Consider the following 25,239-nt stretch of genomic DNA (forward strand, 5'->3'; position numbering starts at 1 on the left):
AGTAACAAAATAAATTTTTAAGAAATGGGGGAAAAATTGAACCGTTAGAACTGTACTTTGTGTTGCAGCTAGCGTTAGCCAATCTGTTAAAGAAAAAAATATATGAAGAAAAAATGACGGCGCAAGGAGCACTTATAAAACCTAACGTGTTCGTTTGTCACATGTCTTAGGACCTAACACAGTAAGTACTATATACCGTACATTCCACCATGTCTTTCTCTTCTTTGTTTTCATCCAATGACAGCTTGGCTAAAGGCAACTGGGACACCATTTATTGTCACACAGCCTTTAGGGTGTAGCCTTTAAATTTTTGATTAAGTCGTGACTCGAAGAAGGCTTTTTTTACATGAATCAAGTGTGTGCTATGGGCTGAACTTTCAAGGAACACCTTATTGGTATTCGGGCAATGGCTGTAACTTAGGTAAAGACATCAAGACCTGCAAGGGACCTGTTCTTTAATAAACAACCGCACCATATAGAATACCTTTCTTCCGACAAAGCAGGTGAAAGGCCGAAGTAAACCTCGATCTTGAATACTAATTGTGTGCCGCTGTTGAAGTTCGTCGAGTGCATAATGCATTTTCAAGTGCCGGCGTTAATGCATTCGAAGATGTTGCCTGCAGACGCTGCACCCAGTATACGCTACGTACCGAGGGGCTCCGTTCGTAAAGTTCTTGGAGTAGCCTGTACACACGGCTCGTCCGAAGCAGTTCTTCGCATTTGTTCTCGTATGCGTTGCCTGGGAGAGGGGAATACTGAAATGAGGCCGTGTACAGGGGGCGCGCAATGAGCTTACGAATCGAACCTAGCGCTTTCGAGAAATTAGCTCTTCGGCCCCAGCTATCGCTGTAGAAGAACGAATCAGTGAGCACAACACTCGCCGAGCCCAACAATCCCGTGTACCACGAAAACGCGGTACTTTAAAAGGAGAATTTTGGAAGAAAATAAACATAAACCCGTATAATGAAATGCAGAATTTTGCGAGAAGGGTATTCAGTTTCACCGGCTATATCAAGCACACGCAAGCACACTGCCGCTGCTTAACAATGGTGCTCGCACACAGAGCACGGCATGTGAAATGTGATAATATTTCCAGTCTCACCAATATCACAGTGCCATTTTACAACAGCAGTGCCACAATTTTTGTCTTTTCTTTTTTTTTTCCTCCACACTTCCTTGGTATTTGATTATTTTTCTACGGTTCTGTTGTTGTAAGCCGGCCTACTTGAGGAGCATTTTTTGTCTTGAACGTAATCGGCACCATTTATCTTGTGATGCTCGAATAGAAAAAGAAATGAATAATCTGCCTTAAAGGCCAATTGCAATTAAATTCTACCTTGGATAAGTTTGTTATAATTAAGCAGTATATGCCACTGAACCAATCTTGGCAAAGCCGCCTGACTAGTAATTTTGTCATATTCTTGTTAGCAGCCTTTAAACGACACCTAAGCAGACGACGCGCGCACCTGGTGGTTGTCGCCAATGACGCAGTACCCAGCACGCCGCCTTCAAGATTTTTCAACGCGTCGGGGGCAGCCGCGAGCGCTTGGACTAGCTGGCGTCGCCACGCCTGGAGAGACCAGTCAGAGCACGTGGTTGTCCGAATGCCTCGGCGGCGAGAGAGCTTCTCGCGGCACCCTGCGGTGACTGCGGTATCTACGGTTTGCTACAGCGTGGCCTCCGAGATTATAGGATTCCACGCGCAGCAGACGCAGCTGCGCGCAACTGTGCACGGCCGAGCTGCTGTATACGGAAGGAATAACTGTTGGGCTAGTTCATCTGGCATGATGAATTGAAAACTAAACGCGAATAAATTAGACAGAGGCACATGGAACAGACGAGGACAAGCGCTACGAGGAGTACGCTCTCGCACTCAGTCTGGCGATGCTACTTTGCGCGGACCGGCTTTGCCCTGCACCAATTCGACCGACGGATAGTAGCCGAATCTAGATGGCACGTTTTGAAGCGCTCTTGGAAGGTGGTGTTCAAAACCCGAAGCATGTGGCGTATTTCCGGCTCCCAAAATCGATCCCGGTGCATTCAACCAGCAAAAGCACAGATTGCGTATAACATCCCATTTGAAATCCAAAGGGCGCCACCCTATCGAACGTGGATTTGGACAGCACCTAAAGAAAGCGTATGCGTGGCCTGGATCTCTGAGGTCATACCGAGGAGCCGCACAATAATTCACGCGTCACTTCTGGCGAGCGATAATGGCGTTTATTATTATTTTTTATTTCAGTATCGAAAACGGCTATTTTTGCGAGCTCTTCGTGACGCTTCCGCTCATAGCTCAAATGTGAAATTTCGGACGCAGGCTCCATGTATCTATAATATCTTAAACTAGGATGTTTCAGTGGTCTAAAATTTTGTTGCGACAGACCTTTAAAACGGGACCTCGGAGTAATCCTTCGTAGCTTTACGAATATTTCACTATTATTGTACGTCATGCCACATAATTTGTTATGTGTGGTAATTTGCTCTCCCGTGCCAATTTATTTTGATAGGAAGCGCTTGCCCTTCTGTAGACCTTGCACCTGCAGGGCATACATTATCCAAACGATCGCAAAACTAAAAAAAAGTCATGCAGATACCACATGCAAATAGCTCCGCAACCTTCATTCGAAGAAGCCTGTGCTTAGGTCTCAAAACATTTTTCCTCGGAAACAATTCAGATATTCCCTTTAAGATACACAAGAAACACACAAACGTTTCAAAATGCCATCTACTGAACGTTGCCAACTTGCTTTCTTTCGGTACATGTGCCTTCCGGCGAACCTCTCAAATAAAAAGAAAATTTGCTAAACGAATTTCGGTGGACTTTGCTACATTTAAGGTCATCCAGTGGATATTCACGGTCACATAATTTTAAGCTGAACAGCTGGGTGTTGTTAAATTAATATAAACAGGGAGCTTTTTTTTTTTTAGATCACAGATTTTTATGTTATGGCTATAAGCTCAGCGGACGTGCCGTTCTTTTAGAGGAGTTCCTAGGCGAGGTGGACATATCTTTCTGCTAATAACGTGAGCTTCGGGATAATAATTAACAAAATTATTAATTAACTTATTTATTAGTGCGCCAGAGACGGTTGCTTAAATGGCGAAATTGAAGGCAGACACACATTAATGCACTCTAATTTTTTAAGGATCGTGAAAATTGCACATAATTCGGGAAGTTTCTCCCCTTCGCCGTAGGGCTCGTATGCAAAGATGACAGGTGTATCACGGTCATAGATTTTTTATAAAAATGTGTATTGTCTAAAGAAAACACCCTGTGTAACGGTAGGACTTTATACAGGTAGTAATGCGAAATATACGAACTATATATTCTGCAACAAGAACAGATAACTTGGACATGTAATTTGCGCCTCCGAGCATCTGAAGCTGACTAAATCGATGCATTAAAAATGATTTAATTAGATGTAGTGTGAACGTGCTGACAACTATTTCATCGCCATATTTCCCGCAAACCTTATAAATGTTCAATTATTAAATCAAGAGACAATGATTAAAGTAAGGCATATTCTTTCGTGTATCATCACTTCTCATCGAATCGATTCTCTGGCTTCTAACTAACCACTCATTGTTATTGTCTACTCACGGCCAAAGCACCCGGAGGGGAGTCTCAGCCCTTGGTTCCAGTATAAGTCTCCTGCTGCGACTCCGAAAGCTCCGAGCAGCATCAGGCATACGTTGGCCGTTCTGCATCCCATCCTGCACTTTTTATTGTTGTTATTGTGGTTGTTGTTGTTGTTGCACGGTATCCATCGCCATTCTGGCCATTTCACCCTGCAATGCCTGCCAGACCAACAAAAGGTCCGCCTCCATTCCGCCCTAGGAAATTGAATGTACAGCGAAGCTGGTGTCCGCGTTAGACAAATACGCCCCCCCCCCCCCCCCCCACAAACTGACGTTAGACGACATCACACAAGCACCACGAGCACAAACGATGTGCAACACGCGCGCACGCACGGGTGGTGCGCAAGTGCAGCATAGATCCTCATTCGGGAATCCTGGCGCAAGTGCAAGTTCAACGTGCAGACAAGATAGCGCCGGATTGCAATTCGAATATACGAGAAAACGCAATTCCTTTAGGCGGAAAATGAAACACAAGCCCCTTTTCTATCCGCCGGTTCTTGGGTGAGCACGCCACCAAAAATACCCGACTAACAAGAGGCTAGGAGCTTCGCTGTGGAAAGACCTACGACTGTACTGGTTGTTTCTGCGATACGTTGAATGTTGCAGCATGGCTCGGGATAAGTACGAAATAGCTTTTGCGTATAAATGAAATAAAATACCCGGAAGCGTACGGCTTCCAATCTCGCCAGTAAGATTACATTTCACCGTACCCTACGTACCGAGGCCAAGTAACTCGCTGACTTGCAACTAAGGTTCTTGCTGCAACCCAGAAATGTACTGTAACACATACAAACAGTTTATGCAACGACACTCTAGTCATTGTATATTGTTTATAAAACACTCAATCCATCTACTCGATAGGGTGTCCATGATTTTATCAGTGCTGCTGGCCGGTACATTTTACTTAGTTGCTCATCTGCTTGGAGTCACGTATACATAAGCACTGGGGCAGTAGCCATCTTTTATACTCTACTCAATAGCTGACTTGGCGACTGTTAAAAATGTGACTTGATAGGTGTTGTCTGCTGATAAGTAAGCCGCGACGTGACGCTGTTTAAGGCGGTGTTATGGAAGGCCACTAAAGGGAAGAACAAAAAACAAATTTTCATCGACTACTGCGGTAACAATTCTACACCACTCCTTGTAGCTATATTGAGTAGCGTTAGTGTGTACCAACTACTTTCAAGAGCGCTGCTGTCACGCACGCGAAACGCACGTGCGCGGGTTCACTTCCGAATTCCTTTTCGCGGTTTGCCGCCATTTTCGCAACTCGGAAAAAGGTAACTTGGGAAAATGTAACGAGTGCGAAACCATTGAACAACGTTTTCAAATGCGATGCGCAATTAGACATTTTACCCTTACGCAAGCAGGCAACTGTTCACTATTATAGATAGGCACATACCTGTTTGTGCTAGTTAGCTAACCAATGATAACAGATTAAGATGTATGCAGATCCCACGCGCTGCAGTAATGGATATCATGCGAAGCGCACTGCAGCTCGCTGGCTATCCAGCGCCGTGGGAGGTGCACACTTCAAGGCGTTACCAGATGTACCGACGTCTAGCAGCAGCCTGCGTGTATAGCGGCAGGAGCGAGCAGACGACGACGACAGCTTTGTTTTACTCCGGCGTATAGAAACGTTACAACCAGTAGATTTACAACCCGGACCGACACCGAATGCATAGGAGAGTGCGGGCCGAACCTGAAGGTGCAACTACAGCGTAGGGTCACAAAGCGTTAGCTGCCGCCAGGCAACACTGGCAGGAAACTGGCAGGCTCGTGACGCGCGGAAAGGAGAGTAGCGAGTAGGACATATGCCGGGCCAAGCCGCACCCGGTCATTACGGAACGCCAGCTTCGTTGTGGGCCCTTTGCGCTCTTTTCCTGCTCACTTCGAGTTATTTTGTACGCCCGGCGACTCTGGTTCTTCCAACGCCTTGGGCACCCTAGAGCTCCCTACTGCTAAGCATGTGGCTGAAAGGGGAATTGCCGCTCTCTCTCTCTCTCTCTCGTGCTATGTGAGGTGAGACACGCGCCAGTCGTCTCAAAAATTGTACTCCGTTCCATGCCTAGCGTGCAACAAGTGGAAGCTACGCGAAAACTTTGGTAATCAAAATGTGTAACTTCGCGCATTTCGCGTTAATGTTTCGCGCTCGCACATGTTTGCACGAGCGTACGCGTGATGCTCCGCGGCGTGCTGCGAATGAAGGACCTGAAAAAAAAAAGAAAAGTTGAAGAACGCATTATGTTCTAAAAACTCGGAGGGCGCTTAAGCTTACCCTTCGACAGTGGAACGCGAAAGCGTTATCGGAGCTTGTTGACGTCGACACCGACACCGGATATACTACGACACGGGGGCCGATAGATAACAATGATAGGTTGATCACGGCGACAGTGCAGGGCAGAGCGGTGGCTCTTACCCAAGTAAGCAAGGACAAATGGGGTTTGTGTTTGAGCTTCCGCGTAGCAGAATTATGCTTTTGCGTATATTTAAATTATTTTCTCGTATATTCAAATTACAATCCGACGCTATCATGTCTGTATATATAGGTTGTGTGCAAGTAGGACTTCCCAAATTTTCGGACTCATTTTACGGGGAGAAATTCAATTGGTTCAGTAACGCCTTTTCGTCATGCGGAGGGCTTTCGCGGTTGTGGTTCGGTATGATTTTTTTCTGATGCACAACGCCGCCGACGGTAGACGCCGACACCGGATTTTCTGCGACGAGGCGGCGGGGCGAGCTTAACGCTTTCGCGTTAGAACAACGCTTTCACGGCCGTTTTACGCAGTTCATTTCCAAAGTATGCATCTTTTTGTTTCATTTATTATTGGGCCTAAAGTAAGAGCAATTTCATGTAATTGCTGGTAAAAACAGCGAAATATTTCTCATCGGGAACACGGCTACTGCAAGAAGTGGTGCTAGCCTGCACAGCTCTGCTGGCTGTGTACGGAACGGCCTATTGTCGGCGTTGGCGTGAGTAAAACATACGTGGGATCGAATCTTAACGGTTAGAGCATAACGCGCTGCATTCTTACTATAGCTTCGATCGCACCCTCCGACATGAGGTTATTTCTTTAATAGGCCCGAAATGAGGCGACACAGGAACAAACCTACCGACCGCAAAGTGCCTGCGATGAGCCAGAGAATGTTTAGAATTAAACATTATCAAGCTTGCACAAGGCCACTGCTAACAAAACGCCGTTGGTCTCATCGTCGTATATCGCAGCCGCCCTTTGTTTTTTAACAGCGGAGCTGTTCTCAGTCGGGCCTTCACCGTCCGGCGTCCGGTGTCACGCAGGGGGCAGGTTCCGGAGCTCACCGCCAGAGGGCGCGCCGAAGGAGGGGGAAGGAGAAGGGTATAGGAGCATGTGTTTTGCCGGCGCGCGCCCTTTCGCCCGATGGAATCCGCTCGGCGCGAGCGGCAGCGGCAGCTCGCACGATAGTGGCAGCGCCGACGTCGCGCAAATCGCGAGCTTCGAGAGCGATAAGCGCAAAGCATAGGCGCCAGCGCAAGGGAAGCCGCTACCGCCGAGGATTGAGAATGGGAAGCGTGGAGGCAAGGCAACCCAAGCGCCAGCGCAGGCAAGCTAACCCCCAACTTCGACAGTAGGAGGCCGAGCAGAGACGTCGACGCAGAGAGATTCCGCCCACAGAGGGTGCCGATGGACTGCTCAAGAGAGAATCCCTCGACCGTGATTGCGGCCAGAGCTGCAAGCGGTGTGACAGACTGTCGTTTGATGACAACTTCATGCAACTGAAGAGTGTGCGCAGTCCGAAACCGAATTTCGAATCTAGGAAAACGACGAAAACGAGACAAAAAACTTTCGTGAAAATCGCGCGAAACACTGATTCAAACTTGAGAAAACGACCACCAGCTTCGCTGTTTTGACAGATTTCACTGTGTGCAACTGGCTTTACTTCTTTAACAGTCTTGTTCACGTCAGCTAGGACACCTATAGTATGTTCTGCCTATGAATAAAGTACCAGTTGATAGTCAGCACGTGTATTGTTCGTCATCCTTCGTTCCGGGGTCTAGCTCTCTTTCTCGGAATGTTACTTATACAGTTCTTAAGAACAACATGTGTGAGATAAGATGAACATTTTTACCCGTGAATATCTCCAGCAGTTCGGGACATAAAAATTTAGGTCTTTATTGGAAGTAAAATTGACAGTAATGTAGCGCTCACTAAATATAGATATGTTAATTCTTTGCGACACCTGCTGCAACTGCGGAATTCAAGCCGCTTTGTGCTGGAATCTTGCCCACTTAGCCAGAGTGTTGAGACCGCCACTAATTTCTGCCAATGGAGGAGGAGCAGGAGGGAGTCATATCTGTTAGTCCCAAAGCAACTAATGCTCCAGTTCAGGCCACTTAGTTGTGCTCAGACTCTCTGGCCCGGCCGATTGTACCGCGAGGCCACCATATATTTCGAACTTCCCGTGGCGCACTGGTCCATTCCGCCCAGCTGCCGGGGGCGCCTGTTCGGTGGTAGTTTAAAGAGAACTGTACTTTTGAAGATGGAGATGGGCATTGGAAGCCCTGAAACTGTTTCTCATGAATACGTACATCGCGAGTGAATTCCTACCCCGAATTAAATGTTGCACACTAGGAATGTGAGTGTTTTAGTCCTGTCTTAGCTCCAGAGGAGTGCTTCTTTCTCACTCAAGAATGGGTAAGAGATTGTCCTTTTAGACCGCCTGCTTTGTCAAGAAATTATGTGGGCTTAAAAAACAGTCCGCTGAGCGAAAACGAACTTACCCACAACTGCCGCAAGCAGGCGTGATCACTTCTTATGTACTTCCCCCTCTCTCGCGTTCATTTCTAAGGCTCAGAGCCACAGCTGCTCTGAAGCCAACTCTCAATATAATATAAGCGTTTTCTTTATTTGCTACGCAGAATGTTCCCGCGTAAGTACTTCTTTATTATCATTATTATTTCTAGGGTGGGGGTGGGGTGGAGGGAGCAGGGATGGTCTGAAAATGAAACCGCGCATCGGAGTGCTCACAAAGCATTTAAAGTCACATTTCACTGCGCATTTATGCCCGCTGTATATATGTGCGTGGTTTCTTATTTCATTTCCATAATGTGTTTTAGCTTCGGTTACACTTTCCGAGAAAGCGCGTTCCTCGGTGTGCTCAAAGTTCGAGAAACGCCTTTGTATAGCTAGCTTTAGGCGCGCTAAAGAGGAACGTTAATTAAATTAAGCTTAATCGGTAAACTGCACTCCAGTTCTGGATCGTGGAGGAATTTCAGGGGGCATGCGAAGCGCTTTCCCTCCGAAATATCCAACGCACGAAGCAACCGTGCGGGCAGTGCCATAGCCGTGGCAAGGTGAGATCGATGGCGTACGGCGTAGCAGAAAGCACTCGCCCTGAAGAACCCTCGCGCGCTTGCACAGAGTGTCCCCGATCCCGCCTTTATAAGACTTGCATGCCGCGCGGTCGATGCTCGCGTGTTCTGGTGTGAAATATTGGAGAGCCTATACGCACCTGCTGGAAACCGTTTACCACAAAGCCGCCTCGCGCTTGTTGGGTAGTTATATAGTTTATTTCACGTGCGATGTGGTTATAAAATAAATGGCAAAACTGGACCAATTGCGCTTCAGTCGCGCAAAATGGGGGCCCTGGGAAACATGATTTCTTCGTCGCTCGGGTCGGGTTCGGGCGTAAACTTCTCCAGGAAGCATTTCTGAAAGAGACGAGAGCTCGTTCACCGAGGAAGTCCATGTCGTAGTGTAAAGGCAATAAAACAAGATGCTATTCGTGTTTTTTTATTCATTTGCGCGTTGCCTGCATCGCCTTTGCAGGCACTACAGTGGGGTGATACAGGAACCGCCGAAAAGTCGATAACAATAAGTATACGGAGTCAGTGAATGGTAGTAAATGACATTGCGTAGATCATAAACATTAGGTCGTAGAGCCGTACGACCTCTTATCGCGGCACAAACGAATGATAAGGGCATCGTTTACACCTAGTTGAAATTTCTCGCATTTTAATCTTGTCACAGCTTCATCGCAGTATATGTAATGGTTCATCAGTCTCATGGCCAAAGGTAACCTTATTCAAGAAGGCAGTATAGAGGACTATAATGAGCTTTAATTGAGGTTAATGGCTTTAATTACGTTTTAGACTTTACATACGTATTAAAATAATGCATATAAATATACTACAGACGAATACATAGTTAAATCCCAAGTTCATAACGTAAACATTCATAAATCACCCTTAACCTCCCCCCTCCCCTTTTGTTTTCCTTGATTGCAGCCAGTATAAGATGCATTTAATGAACCCTGGAGTGGTTTGCCTGCCGGCATACCTAGCCAGCTACATAATATTAATGGTCTCGAGTTCATTCGCACAATGCACTCAACTCAGAATTCATTGTGCGCAACTTTTGTAAATGTGAGAAGGTCTAATAGATATTAGCCTTGCGACATGCGCGTCACTTCTGTACATGAACCTTGAACGGTTTGGGCTGGGAAATACCTTCAGAGGAGAAAATTCGTCGAATCGAGGCCACATTTTGTCTTTGTTCACTGGGTGTGGCGGTGCTGTTATATGAAGGGTGCGCAGTTACAATACTGACAGCTAAACACGTATATGGTTTTGTTGCATGGCTGTACAGTGTTTTTTCTCAATTTTCATTGCTGTAACAATTACATACACACTCAAGGCAACTTTTTTCTGTCCCTGTGATGTTCCGTATGAAATCCAAGTGCGATAAGCTCGCGCCCAGCTCACCGTATTCCGTGGGTGCGAGGGAAAGCGTACGAGGGGCAGCCGAGAGTGATGTTGCTTTGATGCGCGCTGACTTTCCGCACGCCCAATGTTGGTGGTCACGTGATCGAGCACGTGCAATAAGAAGGCGGGGAGATAGTTCAGCTCTCGGTAACGTGATCTAAAACTCCTTAAACTTCGTAAAGTAGCGACACTCTACTCCTCCGCCTTCAGTCCTCCTCGTTTCTCCTCCCACGCTCCCTCCTCGACCGTGGCATCGCCTACACTGCTCGAGCGTAGCAACGGCGCCAAGATGCGCTCCTCGCCACTCCGTAGACGCTTCTCGAGCAAAAATGGCTCTGATACACGGCGCGAGGGCCCACGTGATGCTATTAGGCCAATAGCGACGCGGCGTCGGCCTAGGCCAGAACGCGCGAGGAGGAGGCGGCATTCTTCAAAGCGTGGCAGTACTTCACGGAGTTTAAGGGGTTTTAACGTGATCTAGAGCGCGTCTCCTCCTCTATCCTAAGCCTTGGTTGCGCATCGCTGTCTGCTTGGCTGAGCCCATACGCGGACCGCGCGCCCTATCTTTGAGCTGCTCTTCGACGGTTAGAATAGTTGGCAAGCCAAGATGGTTTGGTGGCTTTATGTACGCTATCTTCCCGCGCGCCTAGTGTTACATCTTTGTAAGTTTCGGTAGCACATTGAAGCGAGAGGCAGCATGAAGCGCTGGCTCCCCGCTATCGGCGCTCATCGTGCCAGCATCGTGAAAGCTAGTGTTCGCGGTATCGGGTGAGATCGGTTCATGTTTGCCTGTGCGGGCGGTACACCTTGCTTGTTAAAATAATTACTAGACAAATGTTAACTGGAATTTACATGGCCGATAAAACTGCGAACCGTACTTCATGTAGTTCTCTAATTCTTCGCTATCGCTACCATTGCGACGCCTTTCGAGTAAAATGGCATTTTTTTTTTTACATGCAACCATTGTGTTCAACCCAGACCATGCCACTTTCTCTTAACAAATTTCGATGTGCGTGCCCGCGTTAGAAATAACGTGCGGGCTTTGAGCTCCGCTGAACTCACCCGGTATTCCCTGAAGATTTCTTTCGTGGCTTTCCGGGAGGTTTTTGGCTGTGGACAATAAATATCGTGGTTGGCAACTGCGAAAATCGCACATGCCGGCGATGCGACTGTGTATACAAGAAAACACTTAAAGTCGACGTAAAGCTGGAATCCTGTTCCACTTTCCTAGTTCAAACTTATGCCAACAGCAGAAATATTTTGATTAAGCAATGAACATCAGTTAGACTTTTGGGCGCTCAAAACAAAAATATTACTCACTCATAGTAGCGGTATGGTATTCGGTATTTCGCATATTTTCGAAAAACTGACGAAATTTGCACGATAATGACATTCTTAAGTTACAGCTTCACAAATCCGTTATTTTTTGTTATTGCAATATAGCATATATATTTAGCAAATGTCATTTTGCACATAATTTGTGCGTCAGTAACAGGAATATCGCAATTTCCACGTGCATAAAGTACCACGGTGATGTAAGGCTTGATGTATATACTTCTGTCTATTTGAGATGCCCTAGTAGATGGAGGAGAGGAAGAGAGAGAGGGAGAACGGGGAGGTTAGGCAGCGTATTGTTTGGCTGGCTGGCCTTTGGTGGCGTAAGGATATAAACGCAAATGAATATGGTAAAAGATTATTTATTTATCTATTTATTTATCTCTGATGGCGTAAGGATGTAAACGTAAATGAAGATGGTAGAAGATTATTTATTTATCTGTTTATTTATTTAGGTGCCCTAAGGTGCAGAGATGGCATTACATAGGGGTAGCAATAAAAATTAATTGTGTCATGTGTAGAAACACTTGAACAAGAGAAAAAAGAAGACAGGTTTGAATATGTTTATGGCTAATGGCGTATATAGTTTTGTTGAATTGCTTGAACCAAAGCAACGCTGTCTAACACACCCGTACAAGAAAAAAATATATCTACATGAGGGCGATGTAGTTCACAAGACTTCTCAAACCCTGTAACCTGGTCCTCAATAAGTTTTGCAACGCGTTCTCCCTCTTGTGCGTACTGAGGACGGTCTGGGCATGTGTCCGAAGATTCTCGCCCCTTCTAAAGCGGTGCAGAATTATTTTGTGGGCTCTAGTAGGTACGTGTATGGTATTAAGGTAGATATATCCAGGTAGACATTACTATGTGATCAAACCCTATACCTCAAATTTTTTTATAATTTTTGTTTACATTCAGTATATTTCAGCAAGATCAGTGCAGCCAATGTCAGAGGAAATATTTATTCTATGTTCAGAAGGTCAGATAGACAACATGAGAAATTGTTAGCGGCGTGAACTTCAACCCAAGCTGCCTAATCGCGAGTTCGAGCTGCATTGTTCGTGGTCTATATTATCAGACCGGGCATGATTTTATGTAGACAGCTCCTAGGAGCGTCTAGCTGCAGGGCCTACATGCCATTTATTATATTCCTTTTCTGGGCGGGAAACTAAACATTAAAGAAAAGTACTTGTTTCCCACAGCTTCTGAAACTTTCAAACAATCGACGGCCTCACCGTAGCCTTAGTTGAGGCTTTCTTGTAACACTGAAGGACTTTTCTCACCTGGGTAGAAAACAGATATAAAAGAAATAATTAGCAACACGGCAACCAGGCAAATTGTTGGAGGAAATCTGGACGTTCAGTATAGTTGTCAGAGGACTACGGGCAGCGTAAGCCAAGGGGAAGCTTTCCGGACACAGTGCGCATGGGTACACTCCACTTTAGTACAGTGCGACAGGGAACGTTCAAACTTGACACTCGCGTTAGTCGACAATAAAAAAAATATTACTGGCATGAGAAATATTTTTTTTGTCAGAGGTAGCTCACGTCCATGGGCCTTTTCCGGTATTGTTCATGACATTTTGCGATGAACGACAAAGTTGACTAGTTTGAGAGAGCTGATTAGGTTCAGTTCAAATTTCTGACCGCGTAAAAAGCCTATAGCTTTGGATAGTGCAGATATGGAGCAACTTCGCGTGAAACGTTTCAAATACAGTGAACGCGTCACGAAAAGCTTACAAAAATGCGCGTTCGGAGCCAAAGCTCAACATAGCGCCACCATTACCGTCCGGCGAAACTGATTAATGACCGAGAACGCGCGGCTGCTCGGCGTGACCTCAGAGACGAGGCGACGTCCGCGACAGCCCGCGCTGCGCTGAAAACTTCTCGGAGGCCATTACATAGGTCGTATCCGCTAACCCCCAGGTGCGGGCGTCGTTGGATTAGACGTTGTTTGAAGGCGGCTACTAAGAAAGTTATGCGAATCCCAGGTGTGCAGCTTTGCCGGGATTGTTTGAGTAGTATGTGCCAGTGATAAATAATTTAGCCACAAGTATAATTTCGTTGCGGTAGGCCTTTAATCACATAGATCGTTATGTGCGGAAATGAGCTCTGTCGTGGGTGCACAACTAGGTGCAATGATCAATCGGTAACATCTGCATGTGGCCGTCTCATTAAAAAAAAAATTATAATTCAACTTTGCGCAAGCGTTCAGCGAACTCGTCTAGAACGCTGGGACGGCGCATAAATAATAATAATAATAATAATAATAATAATAATAATAATAATAATAATAATAATAATAATAATAATAATAATAATAATACGATGATGATGATGAATAATGCAATTCCCTTAGCAGCTGGGTGACAAATATACACGTAGCTGTTGCGTACTCACAGTTCGCTCGCTGCGGCATACGTGGTGAAGATCATCCTTCGCCAGTTTCCTCCTGTAGCACATTTTCAATACTTGGGCGAACGTGCCGTGTTTCTGGAAAAAATTTTCGACCAGCAGGTACGTAAGCAATAAAAGGCTGTGCTGGTTATGCACGACAGTCTGGGACATTGCGTGCGGACTGTCTTCGTGCGGACTGTCTATAGAGATTTATACAGTACCAGTGGCATCCACGACGATAATGGAAGAGAAAATAGTCTAGAGGAATTCGAAATCCCAAAGGTAACGCCAGAAGAAGTAAAGAAAGCCTTAGGAGATATGCAAAGGGGGAAGGCAGCTGGGGAGGATCAGGTAACAGCAGATTTGTTGAAGGATGGTGGACAGATTGTTCTAGAGAAACTGGCCACCCTGTATACGCAATGCCTCATGACCTCGAGCGTACCGCAATCTTGGAAGAACGCTAACATAATCCTAATCCATAAGAAAGGGGACGCCAAAGACTTGAAAAATTATAGACCGATCAGCTTACTGTCCGTTGCCTACAAAGTATTCACTAAGGTAATTGCAAATAGAATCAGGAACACCTTAGACTTCTGTCAACCAAAGGACCAGGCAGGATTCCGTAAAGGCTACTCAACAATAGACCATATTCACACTATCAATCAAGTGATAGAGAAATGTGCAGAATATAGCCGATCGAGAGGCCGTTCCCTCTCCAGGGGGCGCTCCCGCTCCCAAGTGCGCATTCAAGAGGGGCCGACCTGGGCGGACCGGGCCAGGCCAAAGCCGCAACCGAAATCACAATCAAAGGTAACGCAGGTAGCATTGCCAAAGCATAACAAGGAAGACCCTAGAATAGCTCAGCTAGCGGAAGACAACGCGCGCCTCAAAGAGGAGATTAAGAAAATGAGGGCGGATTTCGAATTGTTACAAAAACAAGGTTCCACTTCTCAGCTAGCCGAACAACAGCAGCAGCAGGTGGCGCAAAGTACACCGACCCCGCAAGGGGAGCAGTCGGTTCGCTCGGTCAAACGCAGGGCCCCTCCCCTGACGGAGGAGGGAAACCTGGCGGAACACGAGTCCAGCAGCATCCTATTGGGAATTAAGCAGTCGATTAGCTCTTTGCAGCTAATGGTCCAGCAACTATCGGAAAGCATAGTAGCGCTCGCGGCAAGAGTGACGCGCATCGAAGCACACATGGCGCCTGCAGGTGCTACACAACTCCGATGTATCAATCATGGCGAACAACCCAACTAGAGAGCTGGTCGTGTGGCAGTGGAATTGCGCTAGCATCAAAAAGCGCAAGGCTCCGCTGCTACAGTTCGTTGCCTCACAGGCGGACAAACCGCACGTCATAATCTTACAAGAAACCTTGGGTAGCGAGGCGACCTTGCCCGGCTACCGGGTCGCCTCGTCGAAATTCGAACAGGGTAAGCGCGGAGTGGCAACGCTCGTCGCGAACAAATGCTCTTTTCAGGAACGAGATCTCAAATTAGGCAACGTGAAAGCGGAGGTAACCGCGATCGAAATCATACCGAACAGTTGGCTGAAAAACAGCGTATTCGTAGTGAACGTGTACAGCCCGCCGTCTGACCGCAGACAATCGTTCACGTCGATCATAACGAAGGCGGCCTCAATGGCCAGGGGGGCACCGCTAATAGTGGCAGGAGATTTTAACGCGCCCCACGGAGCCTGGGGTTATGCAAGGCCAATGCCTAAGGGAGAACGGCTATTGGAGGCGGTCACTATGTGCTCGCTAGAGCTGGTGACCGACCCCCGCTATCCAACTCGACTAGGCACGTCGGTGGCGCGGGACACGACGCCCGACCTGACCTTCGTAAAGAACGTGCGAGGGGCAGAGTGGCGCAACCTGCACGAGAACCTCGGCAGCGACCACTGCATACTGGCGGTGACGATCCCCGTCAAGGCGACACCACCGAGGGAATTTAAGGTCACCGACTGGGACGCCTTCCGCAAAATAAGGAAAGAAGACAAAAGCGAATATGCGGACCTAGACAGCCTTTTTAGAAGGCTCAAAGAGGACGTTAGCACCGCGACGAGGGTTGTCCAAACTGAACTGAACGTGGAAAGGATGGACGCGAGATTGGCCCACCTATTAGAGGCAAAGAATTCCCTCACGGCCAGGTGGAAAACGCAAAGACTAAATCGCAGACTGCGAAAGAAAGTAGCGGCACTAAACCGGGAAATCGAAGCGCACTCGATCGAGCTTTCCAAGCAACAGTGGAACGAGGTGTGCGCGTCGGTAGACGGACAAATGAGAACCGGGCGCAAATGGAACCTCCTAAAGAAACTGTTAGACGACAAGCAATCCAAAGGCAATCAGAGATTGGCAATTGATAGGATTTTACACAAACAAAAGGAGCAGGGCAAAACGGAGAGCGAGTTCCTAAAGGAGCTGGCGGAGACGTATCTGCCACTGGGCCCGTCAGGCGATGGTGACTATCCGCAATACGCCGGCACAGAGGTCGAAGAACTCGACGCGCCCTTCACGGAATCGGAAATTTGGGATGCCTTACAAGGCCTCAACGGACGCTCCGCGACGGGCCCTGACGGGGTCTCGAATAAACTGTTAAGAAACCTAGACGGGAAGTCGGTCGAGAAGCTCACCGAAGAAATCAACAGAGCGTGGGAAACGGGACAAGTACCAGAGGTCTGGAAAGAGGCCTCGGTCATACTAATACCGAAACCCGGTAAACCACTTTCGGCGGAAAACATGCGGCCAATATCGCTGACCTCGTGCGTAGGCAAGACGGCGGAACATGCCATACACAACCGAGTATCGCGGTACATAGAGAGAGAGGGCCTCTTCCCACATAACATGGTGGGCTTCAGACCGGGCCTCTCCACACAGGACGTAATGTTACAACTCAAAAAGCACATAATCGACGGCATAACCAGAGACACCAGGGGCATACTGGCCCTGGACCTAACGAAAGCGTTTGACACGGTGAAACACAGATTTCTAATGGAAACGATCTCGGTGATGGGGCTCGGCCGGAAATTCCACTCTTACATAGGCTCCTTCCTCAGAGACAGGAAAGCCACGATCAAAATAGGACAGGCCACGTCCGATTGGTACACGCTGGGCGCGAGGGGCACCCCACAAGGGGCGGTGCTCTCCCCCCTATTATTCAATCTAGCATTGAAAGGGCTATCGGACCGGCTGACGAGAGTGACCAACGTCAATCACGCCCTGTACGCAGACGATATTACGGTGTGGTGCCCGGGAGGGTCCGACGCAGAAGTCGAGCGGGCTCTTCAAGAAGCGCTGGACACAACGGAAGAGTACCTGAAGGAAACGGGACTCCGTTTGTCACCCAGCAAATCGGAACTGTTGCTCTACAGGCCCTCGAAACAAGGCATGAGGAATTTGACGCCGATCGATCAAATACCAATCAAATTACACACGAGTGACGGCCAGCCGATCCCCAGAGTGGACACTATAAGAATCCTGGGGCTGCTAATTGAGGCTAAAGGCGGTAACACCCAAACGGTCATGAGTCTCACGTCCAAAACGGAGAACATGCTCCGGCTGATCCTCAGGGTGACCAACCGCAGGGGAGGGCTCAGCGAGAGCAATCTCATCAGACTTTACCACGCCTTCCTCATGAGTCACGTAAATTACATAGCCTCGGCGCTAAAATGGACCAAGAGAGACGCGGCCAAGATAGACACACTGATGCGCAAGAGCATCAAGAGGGTGCTAGGTCTTCCGATCAGTACAAGCACGGAGCGGCTCGATCGGCTAGGGGTCCACAATTCGCTAGCAGAAATAATCGAAGCACAGACCAAGGCACAGGTCGTGCGGCTGTCGACCACCAGGGCCGGCAGACGCATCCTAGAAGAAGCAGGAATAAATGCCGAGGCAGAGTGCACCGCACGCAGCGTCGCGCTCAGCGCGGCGGTCAGGGGCACTTTCAAGGTAGAACCGCTTCCGAGAAACGTCCACCCGCAATTCAACGAGGGGCGCCGAAGGGCGAGGGCCCGAGCACTGCTGAAATCAACCGCCAGCTGTCCGGGACTGGCGGCATTTGTAGACGCGGCCCAGTACGGGCGCAGCGACCGGTACGCGGCCGTCTCGATACGCTGGGATGGCACGATCATCAACGCAGCATCGGTCAAGGGGGTAACGTCCGAGGTGGCCGAGCAGGTGGCAATAGCCATGGCAATGAGGGACCCCGAACGCCCTTACGTATACACAGATTCGCGATCGGCGGCCAGAGCATTCGCCTCGGGCTCGATATCGCGGAAAGCGGCGGCCATCCTCGGCAGTGCGGGAGCCGCGGGTCATCACATCCTCAAATGGTTCCCAGCCCACATGGGGGCCGACGTGCACCCCGACTTTCCCAACGCCAACGAGCTGGCACACGCACGCGCGCGAGGACTCACGCACCGCGGCGATCGTGGCGAGCGAAGTGGCGGGGAGGGAGGGGAGCACCGAGACCCGCTGCTCACCTTCAACGAAATAACCACGCATTATCAGCTGTCGAGGAGGACCTTCCCGCTCCCCCACGCTAAACTTACTAGACCACAGTCATCTATATTCAGAATGTTGCAAACAAGGTCGTTCCCCTCGAGAGGCAGAATGAGCCTTTATTCATCGGACGTAGAGCCGCAATGTCCGGATTGCGGCGAATCGTACTGCTCGCTATCGCATATGCTTTGGCAATGCTCCGCGTTAAGCGGCACCGTGTTCAGCAAAGAAGAAGACTGGATGGACGCCCTGCGAAGCGACGACCACCAGACCCAGCTCCGGGCCGTCCAGAGGGCTCACGAAAGGGCGGAGGCTCACGGGCTTCCCGTCCCAAGGTGGGTGCGGCCCGCGACCCCTGCCGACCACTAAACCAAGAGTGGGTGGGAAGGGGTTCCTCAGGACCCAATAAAGTTCTTTCCTCCTTATATATAGCTTTCATTGATTACGAGAAAGCGTTTGATTCAGTCGAAACCTCAGCAGTCATGGAGGCATTACGGAATCAGGGTGTAGATGAGCCATGTGTAAAAATACTGGAAGATATCTATAGCGGCTCCACAGCCACCGTAGTCCTCCACAAAGAAAGCAACAAAATCCCAATACAGAAAGGCGTCAGGCAGGGAGATACGATATCTCCAATGCTATTCACAGCGTGTTTACAGGAGGTATTCAGAGACCTGGATTGGGAAGAATTGGGGATAAAAGTTAATGGAGAATACCTTAGTAACTTGCGATTCGCTGATGATATTGCCTTGCTTAGTAACTCAGGGGACCAATTGCAATGCATGCTCACTGACCTGGAGAGGCAAAGCAGAAGAGTGGGTCTAAAAATTAATCTGCAGAAAACTAAAGTAATGCTTAACAGTCTCGGGAGAGAACAGCAATTTACAATAGGCAGCGAGGCACTGGAAGTCGTAAGGGAATACATCTACTTAGGGCAGGTAGTGACGGCAGATCCGGATCATGAGACGGAAATAATCAGAAGAATAAGAATGGGCTGGGGTGCGTTTGGCAGGCATTCCCAAATCATGAACAGCAGGTTGCCATTATCCCTCAAGAGAAAAGTATATAATAGCTGTGTCTTACCAGTACTCACCTACGGGGCAGAAACCTGGAGGCTTACTAAAAGGGTTCTACTCAAATTGAGGACGACACAACGAGCTATGGAAAGAAGAATGATAGGTGTAACGTTAAGGTATAAGAAAAGAGCAGATTGGGTGAGGGAACAAACGCGAGTTAATGACATCTTAGTTGAAATCAAGAAAAAGAAATGGGCATGGGCAGGGCATGTAATGAGGAGGGAAGATAACCGATGGTCATTAAGGGTTACGGACTGGATCCCAATGGAAGGGAAGCGTAGCAGGGGGCGGCAGAAAGTTAGGTGGGCGGATGAGATTAAGAAGTTTGCAGGGACGGCATGGCCACAATTAGTACATGACCGGGGTTGTTGGAGAAGCATGGGAGAGGCCTTTGCCCTGCAGTGGGCGTAACCAGGCTGATGATGATGATGATGATGATGATGATGATGTCTTCGTGCACACTTAGCAAATGTGTGCCTCGATTTCAGCTTATTCCTAATATATAATAATTAAAACTCGGATCCACTTTATGACGTCTATTATCGCGCGTGATAATGCGAGTCTACGCACGCCGAATAGCAGCAACTTGTCTAACTTAGCTGGGCAATGCGGAAAAACGTCACTTGTAGGAGTTTCGATTTCAAGTTCAGGTCTGCACAGAGCCTTAAAGCCTTGCAAGCCTCGAGGTGTGGCTGGTGGATTTATCGCGTGAACACGTTGCTCTGATCTGCGAGCTTGTCATAAAGCTCAATCTCTGTGAGGCAGCTGACGATGGACAAGTGCCCAATTACGATAGACCAGCACAACAGGACATTCAAGATCTACATCTACAGATGTGAACCTCTCCTCTTGTCCTTTGTGTTTTTGACTGTTTTTTTCGTTCAACTATGTACCAACTGGCCCGGATTTCAACCCTTCTGCAAAGATCTACATGATTACGCACTTTTGCAGCTTCAAGTCAAGTTATTAGTACGTCTGTAGGGTGTATTTTATTTCTTTCACTCTAAGCGATTATGAAAGCTTTTTTTTTATTATTTCAGTGTACTTTTTTCCATTTAGTGTTTTTTTAGCTATAACTTTTGGATAATGGACTCGACCGTCGTTATACTTCCCCCACTGTATAGCATATATTAAATAGCAACAGCAACACGTACTAATCAGATCGCCCGGAGGAGGAGGTTTGCATGATAATGGAGATGTTCATTCCCGTCTATTTTTAGATGTGTTGCATATCAGCGACGTCACGGACGCGGGATGACACTGCTTTTACATTGGCTGCGCGCGGAGCGACGTTTGACAAAGCTCTGGCGGCCCAGATTATCTTGGCGTGACCATGTCGGCAAAATTTATTTTGCAAAGTCCTTTTTTTAATAGCTAATAGCGATGAACAAATGTCAGCTTGATAGTTTGTTCTAATATCGGTTCTATTCCAGTTCGTTTGCGAGCATGAAGCTTCTCTGTAAGCAGAAAATGTGTATACATTTTATTGTCATGAAATTAAAAGAGATGTTTCCAAGCCCAACTATAAGCACACCAAAAAAAGCGACAAGCACAAAGTGAGCGTGCGGAAAATAATCTGAAAACGCGCACGTAAGTGACGACTAACGTGTCTAAATATATCTACACAACAAGATACAACAACACATGCCAAATCAGGCGTTAGATATGCACATATGATGTACACAACATGTGGTACCTAAAGAAAATCGTATTCGTAGCATCAACCACGAACGTTTAGTAGGAGCCTAATATTTTTTTTTTTTTCGAGGACATATTAAAAGCCACAGGTGCTCTTTCCCGTAACCCTATGTTGCCCAGGGGCAAAGTATCTTTTTCAGAGTTAGCGTTTTACGATCTAACAACATTAAATCTTCCTCTAGTCTTCGCCTCGCGGTATCGTGCCGTGGAAACTCGAGAATTAGGTGTACGTTTTCGTTAATGTAGTCATAATGACACGTTGGACAACGAATGCATCTAATTTTTGTACAAAAAGTGACGCGCAAATGCCTTAGCAAACAACAGGCGGTGCAATAAAGTGCCAAAATTTCTTTTCTCGTTCAACTTTAGCGGAATGGACAATTTAATCTTAGGGTCCAGATGTCTGGGGTAAGTCGACAGGATACCTTTCTCAGCAACTGGCGGATTTCGCTGTGGGTAAGAGATATATTTATTATATTTTCATTTTGGTGCGCCCGTTCGGCAGTTGTGTAAAGTGCAGTGCTTCCAGGAACATTTCAGTGTCCTGGTATCCACTGATACACTACAATGCGATTTATTGCACTGGATTTTATGGGCTCCTTGATGGCTTCACATACCAAATGTGTATAAATGAAGTCTCGGTCTGTGCTCTTTAATACGTTAACGTGGCTTGAGAATGTCTAAAAATAACCAATTTTCAGCGGAATCTCTACTGACGCAATGGCGCGCAAGGCAGTGAGGGCAGCGAATATCCCGATAACGGTAGGTCTCACTCGGGATAATCTGAAGTTTTGTTCTGTCCTCGGGTCCTATATGATGAAATGTGGATGCAGACGAATTATTCGGCCCGATCCGTCCGAATTATTCTGCTGGTTTTCTTGAGTATTTTATAAAACTGCATAGCAGTTGGTTTAACACTCTCTAATTTCGTCGTGTTAACTTGATGGGTCACAGAGCAAGAACCCTTTGTTGGTTAAGTGCGCCGGGGCAGCCTGTGAGCGGAACATCGCTGAAGCTATCTAAATGCAAACTACGAAAGTATATAATCGTTATTTTCCTTATTTATGCGGCTTGTAATGTGTTTGAAATACTACTTCAATCTGCCTATTGTCTGGCCGAACACCTCCACTTCCCCCTCCCCCCCTCTAAAGATATGGAACAGAACTAACAACCGCAACAAATTATGCGATTAACAAACCTGCACTTTTTGAAAGTTTCCTGAAAGGACTATTCAAGACATTATCAGGGAAAAATTTTTTAAGGCATTTCGAAGTTCTTACCATGAACTTACTTTACGTTTTTATTGCTCTGAAACACGAACTATAGAATGTAAAGATGTCAATGCTATGTTACGTATGAATGCAGTGCGTAGAAATTTTTCAAAGGTCATTCAGACCTTTGGTCAGTTCCCAGTCATTCAGCAAGTAACCGAAAACACACGACAAGCGCAGTAGTTATGAGTACAATTTCTACAGTCTTGACCACTGAATTGCCTGTGCAAGTGCGAAGGCCCGCAAGTCATCGGAGAAACGGACGCACCATCGCCATTTTGGTGCCGTTCACGCTTTGTCTGTGCACGTCTAGCGGTTCCACAGCTTTTCGGCAGGCCTCGTTGGCGTGGATAACTGCGAGTGTAGAGGAGGTGCGAACATGCTTGCATTGGCTCTCTGCTGACGATGTATGCATTCAAAGAGCAACGCGATCTGTGCCCCCAAATTCGTGGTGTCAATGCAAATGCGTACGCCCAAAGATTATGATCGCTTGAGCAATTCTTAAACAGGGCCCACGTTATTACGACTGTATTAACCTAGTGTAGGTAGTACATTGGAGTTCAAGATCTGTTAAAAACAAACCAATCATTGCCGCAATAGAAATCCCCAGCGATCCCATTTTTGAATGCAACTGGTTCATTAATTCGTTCGTTCGTGAAAACAGCACGCGGTACTTACAGCTCTTGCATATTGCGTTCTTCGGTAGGCCAATGGTGATGTCAAAATGCTTCTGGTTAGCTAGAACGTTTTCAATAGCGCCTACGGCCACTGCTAGGAAGACGGCTACAGCCATTCCAGCTGCACCTTCGCCCCGCCAGCTTCTGCCCGTATCGCGAGCAATAGCAACGGCGCACACGAGGCGAGCCTACGGTCTGCGCGAGATTTGTAGCCTTCCTTGGGATCGCCGGAACGCGACGACCCTTCAACGCTGAAAGCCTCGCAAGTAAACCTTTCGTCAGGAAATTTTTTTCAGAAATGATTTCCTTCAACGGAGAAAAACGTGCTACGGAGCACGTTTTCTTCCTCCACATAATACGCTCGCCCGCACATTTATTCGTTCGACGTGTGCCGGTTATTGGTGGCGGCTACAGCAGACGCGAAATCGAGGAGCGGCTCTCTGTCGCTGGTTAGCTGAATTGAGAAGTGTGCTGTAAATATAGGCGAGCTCTCGGGTTTAGGAACGGCTGGAAGGCGAGACCGTTTAAGAAAGCAGCTGCTGCCTTATTCTCGTTCGGCAACTTTCTGCGACGCTTTTCAGCTCGGAGTGGCGTACCATTTGGCGCGATAAATCATTGATGGCATTGGAATTAGTGACGTCACGGTGTTCTTTCTCCCCATCACTCGAACGAAGGGAAGTAGGCCTGGTCACGTGGTGACTGTCGTCACTTCCTAACCAATCGGTTTAGCCAATCGAGGTGCACGTGAAGCGATGTTGAATGGCAGTCAACTGAAATGCAGCTGACTCGGCCTGCATGTGAGAGCGAAAAGTGTGCCAGTCTGCTTGTATAATTTTTGTTGCCATTTTTTTATATATTGTGCGTGTAGGAAACTCTCTAGTTTCCTCTTGCGGTTGTTTAATTTAGAATGTTTGTCTTTAAGAGCCTTCTAGTTGCTCCTTGTGATTCTCTTTTGCTTTTTCTTTATGATGAGATGTTAATGAGATTGGAATTTATTTCCGCTCCAATTTCCACTTTGTCTTTTAATATAAACCTGAAAAATATACTACGCTCTTCTTACGGGAATGGTAAATTGATTTCAACGAAACATTACATAGGCTTCAAAGTCAAGTTACGGAAGGTTACATAAGTTTCCTTTGCGTTCTCACAACTTTCAGTGAAAGTTACTTGAAATTCAAAATTAGGAAATTTTGATGATGGCTGTATTGCAACATTGTGCCCCCGAAATATAATAAGCCCGTACGTAGCATTTGGTAAACTGCTTCTGACAAAGTGGAAAGCGGAAAATGGGCATCTCACCGTAAGTATTTTGTTAATGTATTGCTTCTGGTACCACGTGGGCTCTGCGGGAGCCTTATTCACAAAGTAGCGATGTTGATGGAAACACCATGTACCACTCTGACTTGCTTCACTGCTAAGTAAAGAAGAACCTATTGTCTGAATATTATTTCTCGGTTCTTACAGGTGCCACTGTAGAAAGCGACAGCCGCCTCCGAGATAGGAGCTGCGCAACCGGTAAGTGTGAATTCAATCGCGCGATCATCTTAGAAACCTCTCACATCTTTCAGCAAAAGTTATTCGACCCGTTACCGGAAGCCTTGACACACTCTATTCGTTTCTTTCATTTCTTTATAATGAATGAAGGCAGACCTGAAAAAAAAAAGTGAAATTATTCACTTGATGCAGGTGCAGGATTTCGTTGGAAGGCAGACAGAAGATTAGGCGGGAAGCTAATGACCCATGAGCTTCAGCATTAGCGGCAACGACTATGAACGGAGCACGACATATATCCGGTTGCCGTACATATCTAAACCATTATCACGTTATTTCAAGGTCTCAGTGGAACAATATTTAATAGACAAATTTACAGAGAATGTTATAACCGCGACAAAATCTCACAATTTGTTTCT

The 25,239-nt window shown here is 47.2% G+C and overlaps 1 protein-coding gene across 2 annotated transcripts; it reads right to left on the reverse strand.

The window, feature by feature from the left end:
- Positions 1-527: 527 nt before the first annotated feature.
- LOC142568143 (uncharacterized) lies at positions 528-23,546 on the reverse strand. 2 transcript variants are annotated; one of them, XM_075678217.1, is made up of 6 exons: positions 23,331-23,546; positions 22,921-23,006; positions 14,116-14,208; positions 12,952-12,999; positions 11,444-11,491; positions 528-739 (listed from the first exon to the last, which is right to left on the reverse strand). In XM_075678217.1, the coding sequence occupies exons 1-6, from the start codon at positions 23,443-23,445 to the stop codon at positions 596-598; spliced, it is 534 nt and encodes a 177-aa protein (XP_075534332.1). In that variant the 5' UTR covers positions 23,446-23,546; the 3' UTR covers positions 528-595. The 2 variants fall into 2 exon arrangements, with proteins under 2 accessions (XP_075534332.1, XP_075534333.1); XM_075678218.1 differs by lacking the exon at positions 528-739 and adding an exon at positions 9,174-9,328.
- Between the last annotated feature and the right edge of the window lie 1,693 nt (positions 23,547-25,239).

This window comes from Dermacentor variabilis, unplaced genomic scaffold, assembly GCF_050947875.1.
Source record: "Dermacentor variabilis isolate Ectoservices unplaced genomic scaffold, ASM5094787v1 scaffold_17, whole genome shotgun sequence".
NCBI classification, from domain to species: Eukaryota; Metazoa; Arthropoda; class Arachnida; order Ixodida; family Ixodidae; genus Dermacentor; species Dermacentor variabilis.

Coding starts and splice junctions, on each gene's coding strand:
- LOC142568143 (XM_075678217.1), bottom strand. CDS start 23,445: ATGGCTGTAGCCGTCTTCCTAGCAGTGGCCGTAGGCGCTATTGAAAAC. Junction 11,492..12,951: donor AAGCCTCAACTAAGGCTACG/GTGAGGCCGTCG, acceptor TATTGTCCACAG/CCAAAAACCTCCCGGAAAGC. Junction 740..11,443: donor AAATCTTCAGGGAATACCGG/GTGAGTTCAGCG, acceptor CCCCTCTCCCAG/GCAACGCATACGAGAACAAA.